Source organism: Gambusia affinis, linkage group LG15 (assembly GCF_019740435.1).
Source record: "Gambusia affinis linkage group LG15, SWU_Gaff_1.0, whole genome shotgun sequence".
Classification (NCBI taxonomy): domain Eukaryota; kingdom Metazoa; phylum Chordata; class Actinopteri; order Cyprinodontiformes; family Poeciliidae; genus Gambusia; species Gambusia affinis.
This window is the reverse complement of record NC_057882.1, coordinates 13,316,307-13,342,315: the sequence shown is the minus strand read 5'-3', so window position 1 is coordinate 13,342,315 and position 26,009 is coordinate 13,316,307. Positions and strand designations below refer to the sequence as shown.

General features: G+C 40.4%; 2 protein-coding genes across 4 annotated transcripts; both read left to right on the top strand.

The window, feature by feature from the left end:
• Window positions 1-35: 35 nt before the first annotated feature.
• Window positions 36-26,009, top strand: zc3h12b (zinc finger CCCH-type containing 12B). 2 transcript variants are annotated; one of them, XM_044141253.1, is made up of 6 exons: window positions 36-594; window positions 13,983-14,796; window positions 14,874-15,013; window positions 16,008-16,242; window positions 16,783-16,889; window positions 16,978-26,009. In XM_044141253.1, exons 2-6 carry the CDS (start codon window positions 14,129-14,131, stop codon window positions 18,399-18,401), a joined length of 2,574 nt encoding a protein of 857 aa, XP_043997188.1. In that variant the 5' UTR covers window positions 36-594; window positions 13,983-14,128; the 3' UTR covers window positions 18,402-26,009. The 2 variants fall into 2 exon arrangements, with proteins under 2 accessions (XP_043997188.1, XP_043997189.1); XM_044141254.1 differs by lacking the exon at window positions 36-594 and adding an exon at window positions 9,829-10,232.
• Window positions 355-8,775, top strand: LOC122845160 (APC membrane recruitment protein 1-like). Of its 2 annotated transcripts, none has more exons than XM_044141250.1 (2): window positions 355-822; window positions 2,951-8,774. In XM_044141250.1, the coding sequence occupies exon 2, from the start codon at window positions 3,030-3,032 to the stop codon at window positions 5,967-5,969; it is 2,940 nt and encodes a 979-aa protein (XP_043997185.1). In that variant the 5' UTR covers window positions 355-822; window positions 2,951-3,029; the 3' UTR covers window positions 5,970-8,774. The 2 variants fall into 2 exon arrangements, with proteins under 2 accessions (XP_043997185.1, XP_043997186.1); XM_044141251.1 differs by having other exon boundaries at window positions 588-822; window positions 3,021-8,775.

Below are 26,009 nucleotides of genomic sequence, written 5' to 3'. Positions count from 1 at the left end.
AAGTCAAACAACAGAACAAAAATTTCTTTCCTGACTGGTATTTTCAAGCTAATCATCTGCACAGCACATACTCGAATGAAAAACATGGACTCTAAGTAGGCTGGAAAAATGTTTTTTTTTGTACAGGTAACAAACAACCTTTGTAGTTAAAAAAGAAAAGAAAAGGGTGTGTTATCGTTATATATATTTTTTATTTATTTTTATTTTTGAAGGATCATCTTGACTCATAATGATTTTTATTTTTATAGCACTGTGCGTTCCCATGGTTACACGCATGTTGCGTCATTGACATGCGCTGTGGAATGGAGAGCCAGGAAAGGAGATTTTGTAAAAAAAAAAAAAAAAAAAATCACTGAAGTCGGGAGGAAGTCACCATGCAGGATTTCACTTGTGTGTGTTTAATTTGACCCAGCAGGAGAATTTAGCGTACTTAGCTGAGTCAGGTGTCGATTCGCGGTTTCGGCTGATCTGCATTTTGCCCTCAATTCAGGCTTGGTAGAGTTAAAGAGGCTAGCGGCACCGCCAGCAACAGCAGCTGTTACAGACTCGCATCACAGCCAGAAACCGAAGAGGGGACACTCAGGATTGGGGGCGGTGAGTGTCCTCAACGTTGTTAGCAAGCACCAGAGCTAGCTAAATGCAGCTTGGACCAACAGAATCCTTTTGCTGGTGAAGCTGCAACGAGGCCTGGCTAATTCCTCAGACCAGGTAGTGTTCAGAAGTTAAAGCCAAGTTAGCCTTCACAGAAATGAGACACTGAAACACATACCCGACACCTAAAACCATTACCTGACCCGTGTGACCGCACTTGATGATTATACGGTAAGTTTGCTTACTGCACTGTAGGGCTGTTAGCTTTGTGCTTTTGTTTTGCTGCCTTTTATAGCTGACTGTGGTTCTTTGTTCCGTTTACAAAAATTGTGAACGTCGACTCACCTTTTTAATGCAGGACTTTGGTAAAATTCAGCTGCTACATTTGAACATATCGCCTGTTGCTTTATTACCTGCTGCATGTGTTCACGCTGTAGCTAAACCCAAAGATTCTTAATAAAGGGGACCGCGTAAAATATCGCATTTACGCGGTTTTATTCGGTCGCTTTTATAGTATTGGAAGCATACAGGTAGGATATGTTGCGCATTTATTTTATTTATTTGTCTAACTAGAAACAGTTTTATTTACTTACCACTACCTTACAATTGTGCGTATTTCGTCATCTGTTCACAATATTCCTAATCATAGTAGCTGTAAAGGTACATTATATTTTTCAAACTTTAATTGAATTTAAAAGTATATTAGCTTCCCTGTGAAGTATTGTAACAAAACTCGTTTGAATTTCAATTTCAAAGTGTACTTAAGATAAGAAATAAATAAATCAACATAGTGTAAGTAGGTGGACTACAGGTGTTTATTGCCGAATACATTTGATGATCTACACTGACTAATGTCTGATCTTTGGAGTTAGGTAACCGTCTAGAAATGATAACCATAATAATAATAATAAAAAAGAAAACAAGCAATAGCTAGTTTTTGCTAGGCTTTCTTTTAAATTAATTTGGTAGATGCTTATTCAATTTAATATTTTCTTTTCTACAGAACAGTAGCGTTTTTGGCAGCCTTATATCCCCTTGGTGTTCATACTAGCACTGAAAATGTCTCAGCCTCATTTTAATTATATTCAGCTTGGATATATTCTGTCTAGAATTTTCCCAGTCGCAATTTTTGCATGTTTTATTAATTTACATACAGAAATTAGTGGCCAAAGCATATACAATTTGGAAAAAAAGTCTTTATCTTGTCATACTTGTTGGCCACACTAATTGGCATGATTAAAAGGACATGACATTGTAAAAATTTTGACTTTAAAAGGTTTTATTTATTTATTTATTTATTTTTTCTCAAAACTTGAAATACAAATGAAACATGATCTGTTTGTACAGATATGTAAGGAGGTAAAACACAAACAATGTGGCACATATTATTCAAACTACTAATAAACTACTCTTGAATGTAGCAAATGAAAAAGTTGAAAATAAATGAAAACAGTTCCTCCAGCATCCAATTGTTTCATATTGAGAATGTCTCACCAACTTGCAGACACACTAAAAGCCTATTTGTCATTTTAGACATGCCCTTTTCTGTAACTTGAGATAAGCCCTTCTATTCTTTGAAATGCATCCCCTCCCTTAAAAAACAATCAGTGAACTTCTCTTCACTGCAAACTTTGTAAGGAACAGAGCCAAACTGTTTCCTCTAAACTCTTCATTGTCTTTTGTTTTGAAAAGTTCTCTTCTTTAGTGATACTTTAAAATTACTATTTTATGGGGAAAAATCAGTTCTAAAGTAATGCAAACATTATAATCTCAAATAATGTTTGTATTATATGAGATTATATTATACTTATAATATAACTATATATACATTATAACATAATGTATATAGTAACTAATATAGTTATATGGTTATAATAACTATAATAATATAGATATTATTTCACAGCATAAGTTTAATACTTCATCAGCTCTAAGCAAGAATAACATCAGGATGAAACTTACTTTAATGGGGAAACTATATATTTGTGCTTATTCATAACATACAAAGTGCATATGTATATATGTAATAAGTGGTTCAGTGGTGGAAAGAGCAAGACAGAAAAGCACAGGGTGCTAGCCAAAGGGATATGAAAAGTCAAAAGAAGCAAATGCAAAATAAATTAAACCAGTTTTATATTTATATTTTATATGTGTTGTTTTATATCAGTGTTTACTGAAAGCATTGTTCCTTCTTCATTATTGTGTCCACTTTCTATAATGTACCAGCACCACTGGTGGCCAATCGTCGCATCTACTTGACTGTACCACAACATGTTCTTGACATTTTCCTACTGTGCTCTTACAGTTAAATTCTAGCGTAACATGATCTCTAATTTTAGTTCTGATTTTATGCATGCAGGGCTCAGATGGAGGAAATCAGCTGATGTTTAACCTGTTATGGCTTCTGTCAAACACTCCCCTTTCTGAAGGACACAACCATGAGTTCTCGCAAGGTGGAGGAGCTACCAAGTGACAGCAAGGATTCACCTCCTGCTGCCAGTCAGCCTTCGCGAACTGAGCCTGACGGTGTCACAGAAGAGCTCCCGTCAGATCCAATCCACGAAACTGCAAAGTCTCAAAAAGCGGGAAAATTCAAGAGGACTGCCTTGACATTTTTCAGTGTTCGTAAAAGTATATGTATTCTACCGAGTTTCTTTGGAGGGAGGAACAAAAATCAGAACAAGTGGTCCTCTAAGAAAGGAATCGGCAAAAGCAGAACACACGATGGGCTTTGTAAGGTCAGCGATGACAACGCTCTCAGGAGTGGGTATGTCTCTTCTGGAGACTTTGAGTACCACAGCCACAGGGATGCAGCTGGAGATCTCCACAGTGGCTGTCAAGGGGAATGTAATCACCCAACCCCTGACCAGAAGTCACTGACCCTTGGTCGACAGAGAAAAAGCTTAAGGAGTCTTTTTCAGAGTTTTAGGCATCACAGAAGCCAGAGAAATAATGATACAAGTGAAGCTAATGCTGTGTCTTCTCCTCAATGCCAGAAAGAGGTGCCTGTTGTCCAACGCAACACAAACCGCAGTGCCACAGAGTTCCTAGAATGTGATCACGACGTGCCTGAGTTTGTAGAGGATCTGTGTGACATTTCCATCGGTCTTGAATGTAGTCGTGCGGATGCAAAAGCAAAGGAGAGCAGCATGGAGAAAGAATGCCCAAAGTCTGAGCCTCAACTGTCTGATGACAAACACAAGGACGCTAACTTAAAGGCAGGACCCTCTGGTGGTTACGACAACAGTTGCAGACGTTCCAGCGAACCTTGTCTGAAACTTCAGATGGCGTCCGAAACCCCTGTCGGTTCGTCGGATCAGCTGAACCAAATTTTTGGAGAGGTTTCATCGCTAAAGAGCTTTGATTCCCTCACAGGTTGTGGGGACATCATCGCAGATCAAGAGGATGACAGCATCACGGAGAGCACAGTGTCTGGAGAGAGAAGCAGAAATGGAGGGAAGAGGGCCTCTTGTTATCTCACCTACCAGGGTGGTGGCGAAGAGATGGCCTCGCCAGAAGATCTTGACGGAACGTGTCTTCAGGATTTCTGGGGAAGCAACACATCAGAGGTTGTCTACTACAGCTGTGATCTGGACCAGACAGAGATGACTGCTGAGTTGACAAGTTTGCACAATGCAGATGCACTGAACAGCAGCAGCAGCACGCAGCAGGCTGGAGCGATGGACACCTCATCCATAGCTGATGTTCTAACCCCTCAAAGTGAGCATCAGGAGTCAGGTCCTAATAGTGATGAGGGATATTATGATTCCACCACGCCAGGGCCGGACGAAGGGCAAGAAAAAAGGTCCGGCAGATTACCCAGGGATAGTTACAGTGGGGATGCCCTTTATGAACTTTTTGCACCCGATGAGAGTCTCATCAGCCCTCATTATGAAAACAAATCCCAACTTCCCAATTCAAAACACGGTGACTACTTAACGGAGTCAGTCAACTCAACAGATCCTGCCTTTGTCCCAAAAATGAGTCACTTACAGAGAAGTGCTGATCTGTACAAAGATGATTTTCTTGAGATGCCAAACTCATTCAGTAAAAATCAGGATATCAGAGCAAACGAAATCTGTAATTTGAATTTAAAACCGCAAACATTAGTCAACACCAACAATCTCAAAGCCAAGATTTTTGATGAAAAAGAGAGTATGCTTGCTTCTGCCGACACAAGAACAAAACCCATAAATGCAGAAGGTGAGAAAAGATGCAGTGGTTTATCGTTTGGAAGCTCGTCGGACCCAGACTTTGAGACCTTCTGTGAACCCAAAGAAGAGCATATTGAAGAAAACAAGCCTGTAGCGTTACCATACAAAAATATCAATTCTCAGTCTGAAGAATGCAACAGCTACATAGAGGATGGGCAGACTGTGTGTTTCTCACAAGCACTTGTGGATTACACAAAACACACTCAGTTGCTCTGCAAGCTGGGAGGTGAGGTGGACGACTTGGAAAGGAGCTCCGCCTTCACTCCAAACATGGAGGCCTTACCAACAATTGTCACATTTGATGTTGTAGACCTTCGCAACGAGGGGGAATACGACGAGCAGATCCACATGGAGCTGGAGGAGGACGTTTCATCGCCTTATCAGGAGTTTGAAGAAAGCTACCTACAAAAAGACGCATTTGCTGAATGCGACTATCAGATGTTGGACCTGTATGAACAGAATCTGATCAGCAACACATGGGCTGTTGCTAGTCTACCGCGGCATTTGGGTCTAACGAGCCAGTCCACATCGAACCCACTGTCCCTGGACAGGAGGAGCAGGTCTCTGGATACGGATAGCCTTGAGTTGCCTGAAACGTATAGAGAGAACAGACCTGCTGTGTTCTCAGAGCAGGACTCTGAGAGAAACTGTTCACCATATTATAGAAAGAAAATAGTCCTGTCTGCCTCAGAGGTCAGAGACTGTAACAATGTTACAAGCCTTTCATGGCAGAAGAAATCAGAAATAACTGTGGCAGATGAAATTGCTGAAAATGTCCAGAGTCTCAGTCAAGCCAACAAGCAACCGCAGTATTTTTGCTCTGTGTCAGACGGCCTAAGTTGCGATTTAGTTTCACAGAATCCAGAACTCTACAGTAGGCAGTGTCATCTTCCTTTGCGATCAGACTGCTGTCTCTCTCATAGCACCTTTGGGATGAAAGAGGAGGAATCTGATGATGTTTTCTGCCAGAGTCCTGCTAATTTACACTCTCACAGTCAGGGCAGTAAAGGCAGAGCCCTAACAGGTAGGGAGGTTCCATCCAATGCTAGAAGTCCCCTCAGCTCTCCCTCAGTTAAGGAAAAACCTGTTATCTTTAGTGAAGCAAAGGGGGATGGGGCGACCCCTGTGACCTGCAATAATCACTCTGAGGCCACCTGTAATTGAGTGTGAATCACATATAAATGTGCCATAGAGTGTTTTAACAGGGTGCTGGTCATTTCAGCCCTTCGCCAAATCATATCTTTGCGGTTTTGGAGGTCTGGAACTTATTTAGATACAAAATTGAGCTGTTTGCTCTGGAATGTTTTGGACAAACAGTCATACCAATCAGGGGAGACCTTGTCTCTACTATCAATAGTAATGTAAAGTCAGTTTCTGTGGTTCATATGACTCCAAAAAATAATACGTACCAGCAGGGTTAATTTGGTTTAATTGGGGGCGTAGGGGACAGCGCGGCCCACGATTGGAGGCCTTGAGTCCTCGATGCAGCCGTCGCGGGTTCGATTCCCAGACCCGACCGACATTTGCCGCGTGTCTTCCTCCCTCTCCTTCCCCCTTTCCTGTCAGCCTACTGTCATATAAGGGACACTAGAGCCCACAAAAAGACCCCCCCCTGGTGGGGGGGGGGGGGGGAATAAAAAATTTGGTTTAATTGGAGAATTCTAATAAGTCAAGTAGTAGTTCCTTATTAAGTCTGTTTTGTGTTGTTTTCCTTTATTTTCTTTACTTTTTCCTATTTTTCATGACTTCCATATTTTATAGCCGTTATTGTTGTAAAATGTACAAACAGTCTAAAACAAAAGTAACCCAAAGCAAATTTTTAAATTCAATTTAACAAAACAATGTGATTAGTAGGCTCTTTTTTTAAAAAAACAACAAATATTTCTGTTTAAGGCAAGTGTTCCTGCTTATTAATCGAGTACAGAAATGTCCCTTATTTCTATACTTTTCTTATGTGCCCTAGTTTAATACTGGGTAAGTGTTACAAAATTACTCTTGCAATTATATTTTGAGTTTCTGCAAGAAAAACACCTTATTTAGAGAGCTGTCATAATGTTCTAACCACACTTTCCCTGAACACTTTATCACTTATCTTTTTTGGCAGTCTGCTCAAATATTTCTGTAGCGTTTTCTGTAAAACCTGCATCCTGTTTCTGCTGACTATCTTTGCATATGGACATGGTTCACTCATAATTTGTTTACTGGTCAAAACAGAGATCAGAACCAAAGGTAATAGAAATAAAGTATGATAGAAAGTAAAAAGCAAAATAGGACAATAAGGCTATGGGACAAACTGGCAGCTTATTGATATGATGTGGCGAAGGGGCAAACTGACTCAGACTGGCTTGTATGTTTATCCAAAGTAGCATTTGTATCTCATTTTTACTTGTACAGCTGATTGTTTTGAACAGTTTGACTCACTGTGATGGACAGGAGGTGAAATAAATTTTTAAAGCAATCCAGACATGTGCAATAAGAAAGATAACGACCTGCTGCATTAAATAAAATGCTCTGAAGTCCAAGTACATAAAAAAAATCATTGCTCCTTGTATGTTTGCACACGACTTTCTTAGATGCTGGCTGAAAGGTTTTGAGGAGGTGGTTGTGTAATTTTCAGTGAAAACGTCAACACTGTCATTTCATTAAGCTACTGAATTTAACTGGAATGTTGTAGACATTCAGGTCTCAACACTAAATCTCACACTCTGTTCTGTATTATTGCTACTCGTTGGCCTGGGTTTTATTGTGGTGCAGCTTCGTTTTTTCCACTGCTGCCTTTCAGCAATGAATGCTTTTGCTTTAAATGCCTGATCATGTTCATGTTTACAGTCACTCTTTGCAGTAGTGAGGTCTGTTTTGAGCTCTATAGATTTATCCTCAGATCAGATTAGTTATAGGAAAAAAAAACCCCAGCAATGGATCAGTTCAGAAAGAGAAATATCAAATGCCTTGAATTTATTTTTCTTAAACAGAGACACATTTTGTCAGATTTAAAATACATTGAGTCAAACTTAAAAAAAGAAAAGAAAAGTGCCTGTTGGCTAATTTATCTCCCATAAATAAGTGTAGGGAATATACAGATGGTGCTAGTAAACGATGGTGATAGGGTTTTAACTTTAGCTGTCACATTTCATTTACATCTAGTAAGCTTTGCAAGGCAAAACAACTGTATTTGTTTAGCTCATTTCTCATGCAAATGGAGAAAAGGCTAAATATTGTTCCTCTAAGAGATACTAAAGAGCCTCCCCAGAAGCGGTTAAATAAAAATAAAGTTGAAAACATGTTTACTGTGCTTGCTACAGGCCTGAAAATGGGATAAACCATCATTTTATTCTTTTTTTCTTCCTGCTACCTTTTGTTTGGATAAACTTCATGATGCTAGCTAAAATCGTACACTCAGTCGTTGAATTCAAGAGTACTGAATTAAGTAGTGTTTTGTTTTAATCTGAAATCATATTTTTAAAGAAAGCTGGTTTCACCTTGTATCATTTTCTTGTGAAACAATGTTTTTAACAGCATTTTCAGAAACTGTATTTGTATTTATATTTTCAACTATTTGTAGTTTGTAATGTGGACAGAATTGCTGTTACAAATTGTCAATACTGTATTTTGAGTTATCCAACTCTTTTTTTTATTATTATTTTTATCGAGTTGCATTATCTGTCTGAAAATCTGTTACAGTTTGTCTGAATAGAATACTGCCTTATATAAGAATAAACACAACAGTTTAGCTCTATTTTTGTTTTTTCTTCTTTTTTTCAGCTCACCAACAATCAGTTCACCAAGTCTGTGGTTGAAAGCGTCCCTTGACTGAGAACCATTTCAACCACACACATTCACACTGCCAGTTAAGAGAAGTTCATAGTCTCATGTTCAAACACCTAAGGGTTTGTGCAAATAGAAAGCTACCTGAACTGCAAATGGGGCTTTCTTTTAGGCATAGCTCTGAATGAGATGCCCACAAGATTATATGAATTAAAATATCATTGATTTGTTAACAGAAATGTGTAGCTTTTTCTGATTTGTTCATATTATTTCCCTATTTTATTCCTACTTGAAACAGAGTTGCTGGTGGCACTCCTGCAATTTCCATACAAGGACCCTGTTATTTTTTTTTTCCCACTAGGAAATCTTGTCAAACATTTATTTTTATTTTTTATTTTTTGCAAACAAGGGAAAGGTGTGTCAGCCTACTGTTATTGAGGTGGCCTGCAGTGCATAGGAGCATGTGAGGGAGGGGCAGCGCTGTGTTGCTCTGTGCTCCACAGCCAGGAAAAAATACTACACTGTGGCATGAATGAGTTCAACAAGTCGGTGTGTAAAAGCATATTTTACGTGAAGGTTGTTGTTTAAAACACCTGCTAAATGATGTTCCCAGTTTAAAAATGTAAAAGTTATTTTTCACATATGATTCCAACTGTTGATAGAGAGTCTTTTCAGAGTGGGCTGGTATGATGCCTTGGATAAAAATGTTATAGTTTTAGAATATTTATACTTATGTATAATGTTATGTATTTACTCTTATGTACCACACACCTGAGAAAGTCAAAACTTAGATCACTTTTGTCTACTAGTTTTGCTTGGTCTAAAATAAATCTAGACAAAATTTTGTTATCTAATTTTGGGCTGTGTGTAGCCTTGACACTAACTTGTCTGTGTGTTCCTTCAATGTTAAAATCAGGTCTACTGCTCAGTTTTGTACCACAAATCTATACCATACTCTCTGAAAGTTGAATCGATCGCTTGAAAGAGGGGAAAGTGTTACCGTTTTTCAGCCAGTTGGTCAGCAGTGTGGAGCAACAGGTTGGGAAACTAATTAGATGAAATTTGTTTCATCTAATTTCTGGTCAGTCCATCACGTTGACTCATTAGAGGGACTTTAAATCTCAATGGGAGATGCTAGGCTTCATCAGAATAAAACAAGAATAAAGAAAGAGGGGCCTGTGTGGAGTGTGCAGTATTTACATAATCTGTTTGTAAAAAAAAAAAAAAAAAAAAAGCTACTTTGCCTATCTAATCAGGTTTTATACGACTGTAGATCCACTCAAACGCAGCTTATATAGATGTAACATTTGAAATTCAGTATTTACGTTTAGAATCTACATAAATTTTAAGCGTGAGAAAAACTTTTTGAATTTGCCGCAGCTCTTATTTTCGAGGGGGTAAGTTTGTCTATAGCGCCGCACAAACCTATAAGAGGAGCGACCGTCTAAATTCAGGTGGAGAACGAAAGCAAAGTTAGCGACGCTATTTCCAGCCCGGTGCCATTTACTTGTTTCCCTCGCGTTATCTGGCAACCCCGAGCTAACTGCGACAGCGCCAATGGCAGCAAAACAGAACTGTTAGAAGCGAGGAGGATGACAGCAACAAGGTGAGAGGAGATGATGAAGAAGATGAGCGCCGTCTGAAGCCAACCATGGCAGCGAGGTATGTGCGCACTGTGAGGAGAGTCGTGATGTATTGCTGTTGCTTTGCCGTCGTCTTAATTATTAAATGAATGTCAACTTTATCTCAAGTTACGGGTAGTAATCCGGCTAAATTGTTAGCAGATGCTCAGCAGCTGATGCTAACCAGCTTTAGCATCGAGGCGTTAAAGGGAGCCTGTGATTGCCCTAAGTTGGCTAATAGAGGGGACGTTAGCTAAGCAGGGTTGCATAGCTTTGATACCGTTAACTTGAGATACCGGGGGCTGTATGACAGAATAGTAGTAACTCATGTCGACCGTTATTGGATCAATTTCTAGTCATTGCCCAACAGGTTAACTCGCATTAAGCTGGTAGATGTGTATTGCTGAAACGTTGGCTGTGTTGTCTGAGGTTAGCTCAGTGATATTAGAATGTTTGAATAGCATCGTGTGCTAACCGCAACCCGGGCCTGCGGGTGTCAAAGCGGGGATTCTTGCTTAAATTTAGGCTTTAAGGGAACGTTCTGTACGGAACTTTGAGCAGTCGTTCAAAAAGTGTCATAAATATAATTCCTCACCCGCTGTCACGTCGTTTAACTTTCCTCTATTTAGGTTGTCTACACTCATGATGTTTTTTTTTTTTCTCGTGTTGTCGTGTCAACTTGTTGGACGAATCTGTGCAGCATTATTGACCTCAATACTCGGTAAAATGATCTAGGAGAGACTTTGTCAGTGGGTTTAGTGTATGAATTAGAGGTAAAAGTTGGTCAATGTATACAGAAAACATGTTTAGGTCCATCTGTTCTTACAACTTTAGGATTTTGGATAATCTTTAAAGAAGTAGATGTCCAGTGTTTATTTTTTCAGTATTATCAGCGGGTTATGTTTGCATGATCAAGTTCATGCTAAGAAATATCCAGGGAAATCGAAACTGGTTTACTAATCAGTCTGTTTTTCCCCACTTATTCTCAGTCTACAACCAGCAGCATGCTCTCCAATGCACTGTTGTATATTTATGAAGTATGAGATGGAAAAATTGGGAACATATAAACGGAGATAATCTCATCATACCTTTTATTTTATTTTCTGTTAGAGTCAAATCTGAACCCACTATCAAAGAACCTGCTGAACATATATATATTTTATCTGTTGCAGTTGTTAGACTTAAAAAATATATATATAAAACTTCATCTGTACTTTGAAGAGCAGACCAAATATTGAGGAGGAACTGTGGAACACTTATTTTTCTATCATGTGTGTTTTCCAGACAGAACATTTAGCAAATTTCTGCTTTGTTGTGGTGTAGAGCAATGATCAAGTGTTATAGTAGTCAAATCTGGTGTAATAAACCATTGAACCATTGAAAAACACACCAAAGGTTATTCTTCTGTGGTTGCATTTTTTTTCTCTAAATAATAGCCATTGTACTTTTTTTTTCTAGGTGCTGTTTTGACTCGCTTGTAAGCAGATATTTTCCAGGTTATTTATTTGACGTGTGTGTGTGTGTATGTGTGTGGAAACGAGCAGTTGGGTCCATCAGTGTGATTTAGGGGAACAATTCTAAGGTGGCAATCAGCTGTTCTTCCTGACACAGCAGCAGAAATGTCACTGGTCCAATGAGTCAGATGATGGGAGCATAGTGCCATCATCTGATCAAAGCCAAAATGGTAATGGGATCATAATATTTCACTTGGCTGCATGCCCTGGAATAGATTTTTCTATTTTCTTTTGTTGAGGCTTACGAATGAGAAAAATCCACTATCACAAAGACCTTATAGTTATACATTTTTGTTTATTTAGTAGTGAAAAGCTGTCCTTTTTGCGTTTCAGTGAAAACATGCTTGTTATTTATTGCTGGAGCCGACATCCAGGATTGCTCGATATGTTAGAAACAGCAGGTAGATTTCCTTCCAAGTATGGGGGAAATCCTGGAACATGGTTGTGTTTATGGACTTTTAAGCAGGCAAACATCTAGCCTATTGCAATATTGACTTTTCCTCTGTGTTTATTGCCACGTCATTGTCAAGCTGTTTGTCGCTCTCTTTTATCACCCTTCACTTTGCTTACAGGCAGTTTTCTGCTCTAGGAAAGCGTTTACTCGGGACGAGTTGCATCATTTCTGCATAAAACAGCAAAAGAACCGAAAGCGAAACCGATCCGAATTGATACAGAACCAAAGTGCTGATAATACACCACTTATCTGGAAGTGACTTTTGAACATTTCTAAGTAATGATTTCAGAATCCGTCTGAGGAAAATCAATCTAGTTCATCTCTACTTGGTGCTGGTGGAAAAAAAAAAAAAAAAGAACTTCCTTGTTGTCCTGCTCCAACTTGTTGCTATGAAACATGAGATGATGCGTATGCAGAGATGGTCCAGAGGCCTTGCTGAGACGGAGACTGTGAATCTGGAGGTGGGAGGGAAAGGATTTGAAACAGCTCTGCTACTTTGAACATGCGTCGACACGGTCACAAAATGACTCAAGTGAAAGTAGGCAGTGTGAGCTGTTCCACCGTTTCTGCCACCGGTTCTCCAAGTTCCACAGCGAATGCCTCGGCCACCTTCCTTTCAGCTTCCTGTTTAGATATTCAGACCACGGCCTCGTCCTTCACCGCCATCGTAAAAGTTGCAATCAGATCCTGTAACCCCACTTAGATAGAGAAGGACATTAATTTAGTTTTTGACCCCCCCCCCCCCCCTAACACTGCTGTATGTTATTTCTTTGAGTGGATGACATTGTGACAGCACAACAAGCATTTACTGCAGTCAAAATATCTTATTTTCAGTGGTCTGAAAGATAATCAGTGTTATCAGCTTTTGTTTTTGCAAAGTTTGCCGCCTCTGGATGTTTTGCGTTTGAACTGTGGAGTAACCGAAAGCGTTCTGCATTTACTGGCTGTATAAAGAGACATGATGAGCTGTGTTTGTGTTAGTCGTGACTGGTAAAAAGGAGTTAGCTGATGACAAGGCTGTGTTGCTAGGCAACGCACATCATGGGCTGTGCCTCTTGAAGCTTGAAGCTTGCTGTACTCTGCAAGACTAGAGGAAAGTGTGTTCCAGTGTGTCTTCTTAATGAAGCACTTCCTATGAACGCTCGCTTATCAGTATCTGTCTGTTTTTGTTTTTGAAATTTTAGATGTATTGTAGCAAAACAGTGCTGCACAGTCTACAGTGCAGGCTCCGCAGCAGAACCGCACTGCTTTACCTTAAAAAGCAGCCCGCGCGCTCCCTGTGGAATTCGGCTCAGTTCCGATTGTCTGTCGGAGGGCTGGAGGCGCAGGGATACGCTGCTCAGCCCACACGATTTCAGGTTATTCTAACTAGTGCACTCACTTCATGTGTGACTGGCTCAAACATTGCTTGTGAGACCAGTAAGGCTCTTGTGCTCATGGAGAGCAGGTCTGTTCTGTGGTGCATTAGCACATTCTGTACCAGACCTGTGGGTTTTTCCATTTTAAACAGCAGTCAGCTGAAGAGACAGTAAAACTTTTCTGCTTATTGCTGGTATTATTTTATTTTCTCCAAAAGCTCAACAAGAACATGCGCAAAGAGGTTGCTGTAGTATTTTGTTGCATTTGGTGCTATATATAAATATTATTCATATTTGTGCATTAACATGTTAATGCAACAGTGGGTTTTGAAAGGATAAATGAGATCATTTTTCCATCGTTTTAATCTGACGTTAAATAAATAAATTGTCTCGATAATAAATGGGAACTCCATAAAAACACCCATATCGCCAATGTTGACCCTTTGCGTTTTGCTCTTTTACAGGATTACATAGTTCAGTTTGTCTGCTGAAAAGGGGAAGAGCATCCATTTCAACCTGCGTAACGAGTCTCAACACCAAGTATGATTCTTTGGCAGCGGCGGAGGTGAGGCAGCATGGCGCGGAAAGCTGAGGCGCCGAGACGGCCGTGATGACAGCATGGTCCATGGTGGAGAAGCTCAAAATGGAAAAACGCCCATGCAGGGAGCAGAACATTGACTCAAGGGAGGCCCAGCATGCCACGGACGAGTCCGAGGACGGAAGCAGCTCCGAGAGCGAGTCGGAGGAGCAGCAGTGGCGGCGGCAGCAGCAGCAGCCCCACAGGCCTCAGCTGGGCAACAGCAGCTGCAGGAAGAGGGAGCCCCTTGCCGTCACCAAACCCCACCGCCAGCTCTGCCGCTCTCCATGCCTCGACCGGCCCAGCTTTTCCCAAAGTAGCACCCTGCAAGACTTTCGCGACGATGACTCCGGCGGCGGCAGTGTTGGCGCCGCACCAGGCCTCAAGCCCGCCAGCGGAAGGGAGTACCAAACCAAGATGGAGTTTGCTTTGAAGCTGGGTTACTCCGGAGACCAGGTGGAGACGGTGCTCAACAAGTTGGGGGCCACGGCGCTCATCAACGACGTTCTCGCCGAGTTGGTCCGGCTTGGGAATAAAGCGGAACACGAAGCTCAACCCTGCAGTGCCACCGCCCCGTCAACGTCACGGCCCCCCTGTGTGAAAGAAACTGTCAGTCCGGAAGTTTCAGTCGAAGAAGAATCCGTGGATACGTACGATAACCTTCGACCCATCGTCATTGATGGGTCTAACGTGGCAATGAGGTAATGCAGACAATCTGACCGCCATCTATTCTTATTGATGTGATCCCACTTTATTCAGTGTTGCTGTCTTCTTCCAGCCACGGGAACAAGGAGGTTTTCTCTTGTCGCGGTATCCAGCTGGCGGTCGAGTGGTTTCGAGAGAAAGGACACAAAGACATCACTGTGTTTGTCCCCGCCTGGAGGAAGGAGCAGTCGAGACCCGATGCCCTCATCACAGGTATACAACGCTTCTGTAGGCAGCTGCTGTTCTTTCACATCACGGAAAACATCCGAATGTTAAGACCCTTTGATTAGAAGGTAAAATACAACCATTAAAACAAGTTGATGATAAACAGCACCTCACAATGCTTGAACTTCAGACTTGGTCACAGTCCAACCAAACCTCAGTGCTTTGGAAGTTTTGGACCAACAGAAAATTTTCTAAATCTTTTTGCTGTAAATACATCTGCGAGTGTTTTGAGGTGCGTCTCCAGAAGCTTCATATTTTTGCTCAGTCTTCTAAACAATAGGAAGGACATCTGTGAGGATCACATTTCCAGTTATGCCACAGAGGCTCATTTAGATTTACATTTAAACTTAAACTGGGCTTTTCTGATATAGTTGATGTAAATCACTGCATTGTCTTACTGGGATGTTAAGCCCAGCCCAGTTTAAGTCTTCTGCAGCCATGTTTTCTTCCTTTCTTTAGCGAATGTAATAATTATTGAATAGTGAATAAAAGTGAGGTTAAAAAACATTGTAAATGTGAGGTGTTTTTCTTTATTTTTCAACTTAACTGAACTTTATCTCTTAACTGCCTGCTGTGTTCCTTTGCATTCATGTTGCAGTTTGTTTATTAATGTTCTGTAACAATATTGAGGCTTTCGCTGAACAGCTGTGTTTATGGTGAGATTGCATTACCTGCATGTAAACTATTTACTAATTAGATCATTTCTGGTGGTAATTGGTTAAATTGGAAGTTATTTTGGGGCCTTAAAGGAGAGGGGCTGAATATAAATTGCCGTGGCATTTTTAATTGTAAGAAAACAATGTACAGTTTTTCGTCCGCTTCACAATTTTGTGCCTCTTTGTGTTTGTCTAGCATGTACAATTCCAATAGATAACAATCTGTCAAAATAAGGAAATATCCATGGGTACAAATACTTTTGCAAGGACGTTAGGTTTTTTTATTATTATTACTGTTAAATATTTTCAATTAATTTGTCTTTCAGATCAAGAAATCTTACGCAAACTGGAGAAAGAGAAGATCCTGGTTTTTACCCCGTCTCGAAGAGTCCAGGGCAGGAGAGTGGTGTGCTACGATGATCGCTTCATAGTGAAGCTGGCTTACGATTCTGATGGAATTATTGTGTCAAATGACAACTACAGAGACTTGCAAAACGAGAAACCAGAGTGGAAAAAATTTATAGAAGAGCGCCTCCTGATGTATTCCTTTGTCAATGACAAGTAAGAATCCATGGCAGAGTTTGGTAAAAGCAACATTAGTCTTGTTTCACTCCATGACTGAAGTAATGAATTGTGTTGAATTGGTCTTTGTTAGAAATGTATTATTTAATTTAAAAGATGTTTATATGTGTAAACGGTATTTTACTTAAATGTGGATGTGGAGCCTTTAGTTTATGAAATTAAACTCAACTTAAAGTTTAAACCGCTCAAAAAATGAAGGAGGCTCTAAAACTCTCCAATGTTGCTAAATTAAAACAATTCTGAAAAGTCTGCCATTTAAAAGACTATTTAAAAATCTGTATTCTGTATTTGTACAGATTTTTTTAAAAAAATGTAAAATATTTAAGTGACAGCAAACAAAAGCAAAATAAAAGAAATCTGTAACGGGAAAATGCATTTCCTCCATGCTGAACCGACAGCCTTAGCTTTCAGGTCACTGGATCTTTGGTTATTTGGGAATTATGATTTATTTCATGCTGTGGCAAATTTTCCCCATTGAATTAGTTGAAATGTTCCAATTAACGGTTCTCTTTGTAACAGGTTTATGCCACCTGATGATCCGTTGGGAAGACATGGGCCGAGCTTAGAAAACTTCCTCCGCAAGAGGCCTGTGGTTCCAGAACACAAAAAGCAGCCTTGCCCTTATGGTAAGTTCCTGATTAAAACCATCTCATCCTTACAAAAGCCTTAAATGTTTAAAGTTGCTGACATGGACCGTTTTTTTTTTTAAACCAGGGAAAAAGTGCACATATGGTCATAAGTGCAAATACTACCATCCGGAGCGCGTGAACCAACCACAGCGATCCGTGGCCGACGAGCTGCGAGCCTTCGCCAAACTGTCCGCGGTAAAAACAATGAGCGAAGGGGCTTTGGTTAAATGTGGTACAGGTCCAGCCGCCGTTAAGGGGGACGTTGGCTCCGAAGCGAAACGCGTGGCGCCTAAACGCCAGTCCGACCCCAGCATCCGCTCGGTGGCCTGCGAACCCGTAGAGGCGCTCTCCGTCGCCCGGAAGTCCGAGACAAATTCAGTGCCTTCCCTCGTGTCTGCTCTCAGCGTGCCCACCATGCAGCCTGCCAAGAGCCACGCAGCCGGGGCGTTAAACACCCGCTCAGCCAGCAGCCCCGTTCCAGGCTCTCTGCAGTTTGCACACAACTCCCTAGAGCACATGTCCAGCATACAGTACCCCCCCATTTTAGTCACCAACAGCCACGGCGCCTCCGTGACGTACAGCGAACAGTTCCCCAAGTACGACTCGGTCAGCGACCACGGATACTACTCGCTCCACAGCGATTTTTCCAACATGAGCATGGGCAGCATGCACAACGTGGACAGTTTCTGTAGCATGGAGCACGAGCATGTGTACCAGAGAACCCCCAGCCACTGCCCCGAGTCCTGCCTCAGCCACTCCAACAGCGACTCGTTCTCCTCCTACGGGGAGCTGTACCCGAGCTCTGTGGACAGCAGCCTGGAGGAGAGCATCAAGGGGCAGCAGCAGGCTCCAGCGCAGGCGAGGATGCAGGCCTTCTCCCACGGGTTCCGTCACGACGCGCTCACCAGAGTCCAGAGTTATGGACAGGAGGAGCCTAAGCAAGGTCCTCGCAAGCAGTCCGGGGCGCACCTCGCACCTCACATCCAGCACGCCACGGTGGGAGCCCGCTCCAGCTGTCCTGGCGACTACCCGCTCGCCCAGAACGTCCTGCCGCCATTGTCCTCGCAGCCAACGCGGTCTCTAGGCATGACGCGCATGGACAGCATATCGGACTCTCGGCTGTACGACAGCAACCCGATGAGGCAGAGGCGGCCGCCGCTGTGCCGCGAGCAGCACGCGAGCTGGGACCCGCTGCCCTGCGGCAGCGAGTCCTACGGATATCACTCGTATCCGCTCAGTAACAGCCTGATGCCGTGTTGCGAGCGGGTGATGGTCCGCAGCATGCCAGACAAAATGGAGCAAATCTGGAACTCGCCGTGGGAGAACCCGTCCGCGGCCGAGCACCAAGAGCGGTACGTCATTCCAGATCACCAGTACCAAACATACAGGAACCTCTGCAACATCTTCCCCGCGTACATCGTCCACTCGGTCATGGAGAAGAACCCTCATTTAACAGATCCACAGCAGCTCGCAGCTGTGATCGTCACGAAACTGAGGTCATGCCACTGAGCAGCTTATAGAGTGAAAAACAAATGAGGAATTTGATCAGAGATTAGGCATTTATTCGCTGTGGCTGCATGTGCAGCTCTCAGGAGCTTCTTATTCCGTCCTGTATTGTTGGAAATTGTGTGGATCAGATTATAGGTCTACAAAAAATGGCATATATCGGGGGGAAAAAAACAAAAAACAAACTCTTGGTAGAAGATGTTTTTTATCTGAAGTTTAGTGTAGCTGAAATGAAAAGTGGAACTCTTTTAAAGGAACTCATTCATAACACGTTCACACCGCCTGAGCAGGAGCAGCAAAGCTACATTTGGGCACTGTCACTTTATTTTAGAAAATATCTGCTGGAGTGTTAATATGTTTAATAAGTATTAAATTTTTTTTTAAGCATTCACATAGTATTTCTGATATGTTTGAATGTACTCATTAAAACAGACTCGGTAGCTATAAATGCCTTAACCGTTGTCAAATTACACTCAGAAACTTCAGTGTGTTTATTGAAAAGTTATGCGATATGCAAAAGGTCTTCAGCCTTTTTTAATCTAATAACCCTAAATAAAAATCCAGTGCAACCTGTTGCCTTCAGAAGTGTCAAAAAGGTCTAAAAGCATTCCCCTGAACACACCATCTCCATAGTGACAGCATCATTTTCTTCAGAGGGAGAAGGGAAGGTGGATGGATCTTACAATGGCGCAGTCCTTCAAGAAAATTGGTTAGAAGCTGTAAAAACTTAATACTTGGATAGAGGTACACTTTCCAGGACAACAATCTAAACATCCAGCCAAAACTAAAATGGTAGGATTTCTATCAAAGCATATTCTTGTGTTAGAAGAGGGCCGATCAAAGTCCAGATCTGATCTCCATTAAAAATGTGTGTCATAACTTTCTGTTCATATGCCCTACATGTGATCTGAACAAGCTTGAGATAGTTTAATAAGAATAAGCTCAATTTTAACACCTAAGGTGTTAAAGGTGTACCTCAAAGAGACTTATCGCTATAATTCCAGTAAAAGAAAAATGCTTCTGTTCACTAAGGGGGCTGAATAAGTATGCACACCACAGTATTCACAACTTGAAAACATTCCTTTCCTTTCTATTCATCAGTGTGACCAAGCATTGCAGAAACATCCGTACGTATCAAGGCGCTTCTATATTGAAGAGGCTTATTGTGTGTGCAAAAAAACACAAAAAAAACAAAAACATTTTTCGGAGTATTAAACTCCATCTAATAGTTAGGTTTAATAATTGAAATCCTCACGCTCTATATTATTACTTAATATTATAATTTTAAGAAATTAGCTTGCTAGTTTAACCCTAAACACGTGGTAACAATTTGCTCGGTAACAAATCTCGTCAAGGAGACGTCTGTGTTTGTCCAGATGAAGCTTTCCTGAAGACGCTGCTCAGGCCCTGTGAACGCGTTTTGCTTCTGGTGGAGTGGAACTATAAATAGTCTTGCTTTGCAATGCCTCTGCTGTACATAGTACTTGTGATATATAAATATATATATATACATATATTTTTGTGCATTTATTTTCAAATGAAGTAAGAGGGAGGTAGGTATATACCTCTCAGCATGACCTATGACTTTATGGCCTTATATCTGAATGACCTCACGCTTTAGTCATTGTCTGATTGGTTCACGCGGACGTTGTCATTAAAGCGTCCTAATTTTCAAACGTAAAGCACTATCACAATATCTAAAGAGATATATTTTCTCAAAAAAGCTACTATTTTGGTAGGATTTGACTGTGCACAAAGCAAGCCAAACAGAGATTTGACTTGTAGATGCGTGCACATATTTATGTACATATGATCTCACGAAAGCCATTATTTTAAAGTTATTTATCAGCTGCTAAGACATGCCAAAAAAAAAAAGAAACACCACCAGAATTTCTATAGTGTTACGAACTAGCATTATTGTAATTTGTTTTTTGGGGTCAATTGGAGTATAATCAAAAATAGTTCTGTATTGAGGATTTCAAAGTTCCTTTCCTGACCTTATTATATGCAGCATTCAGGATTTGACTAGGAACATATCTGTCGAATCTCTTCTGCTGGTTGTTTTCAGTGTAAAGGTCATCACTAAATGTTTGTTCAAAGCAGTAGTTCTGTCAACGTCAAGTTTTCTGTGAAGCCGTTGGGTTTTCAGGAGCAGGTTAATGAAGTTTCACTAAGTTACACTCACTCGGTTGTTCTAAGTAGGGAAGGAGCCAGCGTGAGAAATGCAGAGAGACTCCGGTTTCACCACAAATACATAGAACATGCCATAGAATTTAAATAACTCTATTTCCTGATTTAATTGGGCAACACACTCTTTTAGTTTTCACACCATGATAGAAAACACTTTCAAACAGGCAAATTTGTCTTTGTTGTAAGCCAAGGAAAATCAAGTAGCCTTCTTTCAGCCAGCTGACAAGCAGAGTGTGACGGCAAGTGAAGAGGGTTCCTATTTTCCAGGTCTGGATTAGTATAGGAAAAAATACAAAAAAAAACAGGAAAAATTATTTTTATTTCCATATTCTATTTATCTATCTCATTTTAAATATTGTTTGCTCCCTTCTGATCCTTCTGTGTGTCTGTTCTTCCTTTTTTTTCCATTTTTCTTTCCTCCCTTTCTTATCCTTTTTCTCTTTTTTTTCCCTCTCCACCAGTAGTTCCTTACTCTACATTCCTTCTTTCGATCCTTTCTTGTTTCCTTTATTTCTTTCTTTGCATGTACTCTTTCTTTTCTCCTTCCTTTCTTCTTTTTTTTCCTCCATTCCTCTCCCTGCCTTCCTTTTTTTTTTTCAGTTTCCACCTTTAAAGCCTGCCCGACTGTAGAAATAAATGCCCGAGTGAACTTTTGTCTTTTTCATTGTAAACTGTAAGCACAGTTTGACAGAAGATTTCAGTGGTTATGAAACCGCAACAGTTTTTAAACCTCGGTGTCGCTTGAGGTAATGGGACGGTGTGTCTCTGATGAAGACTGGGCTCAAAAAAAAGTATCCAGTGGAACGTAAAGCGTTCACAGTGGAAAACTTATGTATCCGCAGTTTATAGGGGCGGCCAATCACTCACACTCTAACAGTAAACGCTCCTGAGGATTTGCAGATGACTTGTAACGTTTTCCCTCCTAGACGTGGTGGAGTTTACGTTTTAGAAGCAGACAACACTGTCTAGTTTCAGTAGGTATCAATTTTTAGATAGGATAAAAACGTGGCTAATTGTATGCAAACTGATGTAAGTGAAGAATCTATGCTTTGTGAAAACCAATATAATGTAGTTTATTATGGTATATGTAATGAATTCACGCCTTAAGCTCATCTTTTCACCAACCTGGCTTCCTATGTGCATGTCAGTGTGGTCAGTCTTTGAGAAGGGAGTTTTCCTACTAGCTGCGGTAAACGGCGTCCTCCACATTTGTTGGATAACCCCTTAAACAATATTAGTATTTTTGCGGTAACAGAATCTCAGACTTAAAATGTTGCTAGAGTTCTCCAATAGGGAGCTTTTGAGCTTCTTACTTTTTACTATTTGTGACTTGGATGCTCATCCATCCAACACATCCAGTTTTACATTTTAGTTGTTCCTCTGAAAAGTTTGATAATCCAGAAAAAGCTGCTACTTTGTGGCTCATCTTTTTAAAGTAGACTTTAAACATTAGATTTTTTTTTATTTCTTTTTTAAATCAGCTAAGGTAGCTGTTTTGGTGGAATGACGTGTGCTCTTGTCTTTCCAATTTTGATGAATGGCATGTCACATTTTTTACCCCAGTGGGGCACAGATAGATAGTGCTTTAAATACATTTTTGGATTAAAGCGTTTTTTTTTTTTTAGTTTGAGATCATTTTACTGCTATAAAATATGAATTAATTTTAGGGGAGAGGGTTGCTGGAAATGCAGCAGATGTTTGTTAAAACCTGCCACAGTGAAGCAGTGTCAGCCATCACAGTTTAACGTTTGCATCGGATTTTATATTTATCTGACGTTACCTTTGCCAGATGTAAGAAAATAAAAGGTCTGGCAGTAAAGGCTGCAATTGTTGTCACATCTTATAGATTATTTCTTCCGAACTGTAAGCAAAAGGGTTTTCTGATAAGCCAATAAAGCAAATTTAGAGGCAGAACTTTCTGTAGGGCTTTTAGTGGAAGGCTTGACTGCTGGAATACACACATGTACAATAAGACATTTCACATGCATACATGCAGCCAGAGTAGAAGTAGTATGGAAGGCTGTGCTTTGCAGCACATTGCTCTCAGGATGCTTTCAGATTTTCCATTTAAAGTCTTATTTATGCCACAAACCATTGGTTACTGTCCACAGTGTGTTCTGATCTAGCAGTGGTTTATTTTGTGAAAACTCCTACATGTAATATGTAGTAAAAACCCAAAAGTTAGCTATGTACAGTTCAATATAGCAATGGCATTGCAAAACTTTGTACTTTTCTGTATATTCTCTTTATGCACCTTAAGATCCTGAACAGCGAGCTATAAGTGGAGCTTTCACGCTGTGCAACTTCAGTGGGATTATTTAGTTGTTTGTGTGAGCCAGAAACACAAAAGGTGAAGTAAAGTGGCGAGGTTTGGACCAGAAATCTTGTCAGCGATTCAGCAGGTTCCAATCTTCTTATTTTAATGAGCACCTGCCTCCCCTGTGCTGCCCCCTTCTGGACAAAGCGTGAAACGGGCAGCTACAGAAGTCGGGGAAGTTGCACCGTGAAAGCCAAACCGCATAGCAGGGCCACACTTTGCCTGCTTTTAAAGGGAAATACCACTCATTTTTCTGGATTCAAGAAGGTCATATATTATTGCCATGTTCTTTAATATGAGAAACTGTGGTGGGTGGGGGAGGTTCTTAAAATCCCCAATCAGTAAGAAAAGCAGCATCAGCTTGTGGTGGTATTACTCGTTAGCAGCGCTAACTGTGTGAGCCTCTCGGTGTTGCTTTAAAAATATGGATTTATTTTTAGTGTTTTGGGCACAACCGTGGTATATGAGCAGACGTGACGCATAAAGAGAAAAATAAACAAAAACCTGTTGAATGTGTTCAGCCCAAACGACGTTTTTGGGCTTTGCTGACTTTGTTTTTTTCATGAAAAAAGACGAGGCCACTTGAGGCCGCCTGTCTGTTCATGAGAAGGTGAAACAAACTGCCTAAATGTTTCTACATGTGAAACAATCAGATTGCAAGGCTGCTGTCAAGGTTGTTTCTGGCATTTGGCTAAAAGTTTGCGTGCCATCCTTTTCCCCTGGAGATTACTGGATTATCTGGAAAAAGTGAATCTGAAACCCAGGAAACGTATATTAAACTGAAGATAAAAAGAAAAATAATGCTTATAATGTCTAATTTGAAAACTGGAACAGTCTTTTGCCCAGATGAACTCGGAGTTATTACCAAACGTGTGTTAAGGTGAGCTTAGTGATATTAGACACAAAAAATGTACTTTATTGTAAAACGTCTGGTATATTGAGCATGCACGAAGAGATAACACATCCCTTGCAAGTAAAAGTTTTGTTAAGTCAACTTTAGTTGTGCATGTGGATAATTCAAATGATCAAATTCTATGTGAAAAAGTTCCTTTTTTCTTTTTTAAAGTGATTTTTCACCACTTACTTTGCACTTTGCAATTTAAAACCCTGAGCTAAATTACTTTATTTTTGTCTTTAGTGAAGAAAAAAATCCAGACATATAGATAAGATTTTTTTTTTAAATTTCCAAAAGTAATATTTGTGTTGAGATAATGGCAATTCTGTCATTGTGTTCAAAGAGTCTGGACTTTGTTTTACTAGTACTAGATTAGACTCAATAGGTCAGACCTAGGAAAAAAAACAGAAATGTGCTCATCATGACTGTGTTACTTCACCGTTTGTGCAAGAATAACATACATTAGAACTAGTGAATTTTTTTATTTTTTTTTTGAAGTACTATAAAAACTACTGGAAGTCTGGAAATTTGAGCCAAAAGTACCACTTTTGCCATGAGAATATCCATAGGCGGATTCCAGAGGTTTCTGGGCATCGGACTGCTCCCACAGCTGAAGTAAACCTCTCACTGTTGTTGGAAAAATACATCCCGATGCAGAGGTTCGAACTCTAAGGCACCGTTGGTGACGTTGCGCCCCCTTCCTTCCGGTTTCAATGTGCCGCAAACAGCTAAGCCACAAATGTCTAGAATTGACTTTTGCTTGTTGATACAAATTGTATCTATACCTTGAATGTATTAAAATATGAAATGTATAATATGAATATAGTTTTATTTAATTGAATGGGAGAGGGTGTAATAATGCCATAATGTTTGTGACACTATGTGTCACTGGGAGTAGCCCACTGGTATGTACTAAATCTTACTGGGTACAGTAGTTACTTTGCAGGGACGTTTATGTGCCACTTAAAAGTGCACAGATTCCCTGTGTACAGCAGTAAGCATCATGTCCTCTCTGTAGATAGTTACACGTGTGTGTGTGTGTATATATATATATACATATATATATATATATATATAGAAATGTAACACCTGGGTTATTCATATACTTCTTAAGATAATTTGTGCGTTGCAGCCCATGCATCTTCTTCTTCTGAATGAACGTTTTAATGGCAATTTTAAGTATTTTTGGATATATTTTGCCTAATGAAACATGCCAAAGTTATTCCTGGGTGGCTTCGTCAAACATAGTTTCAAATGGTTTTTGGCGCACAGGCTGTCGATGATCAACTTGTGTGCTTTCATGGACACAGGACGGTGAATCCACACAGGAAGTTAGGAGTAGCCCAACGACAAACACAAATCTGGATTTAGCCTAGTGGTCGAAGGACTAATTCAGAACTTTCCAGGTCCTACCAAGATTTGTGTTTAATGTTCGTTACTCCGACGCTCTTAGGTTTGTGTTTATTGAAATGTTTGACAGTTGATTTAATGAGCAACCCTTAATGTTCACAAAGCACAGGCGTGTTGAGTCGTGATTTGTTTGACTATTTAATTATTCACAGTGTAATTTAGTAATTTCTGCATCCGAGGCTGGGTTTATCGAGGACTTTAAGGATGATATTGTCAGTTTCATTAAGTTCCGATTGAGCTGTTGTGGGAACAGAGCGAAACCAAAGTGACTCCAGATGCGACGACATATCTGTTGAAAACTGGTTCAAAAGTGTTGTGCAATTTCGCGCGACCGTTCGGAATTACTGGTGTGCAAAATGCCACGGCGAGGCGTACACACACACACACACACACACACACACACACCTAACTCGACTGTACATAAACAGAATTCAGTGTAATACTCAGGTTTAGTCACACAAACTTTATAAATCACAGACTTTGTTGTTTTCTGATTTGGAGAAATGCAGTGGTCACCTCCGTGGAGTAAATGTAGGTCTCTTGTTTGAGTAGACAATGTGTCTACGGTGTAAAAAAAATTAAAATGACACAAAAAAAAAAAAGGGAAATGTACAGCAAGTTTTCGTGTTGTGATGATCAGCAGTATTGTAATCCACACTGACTGGAATAAGCATTGATTTTATAGATCAAAATGAACAAAAATACTAGAGTTTTTGAGTCTGTGGGCTCAAACAAAATGTAAGTCTTAATGACAAACTGTGTTTCTCCATGAATAAAGCAAACCTCTGTTCAAACATTG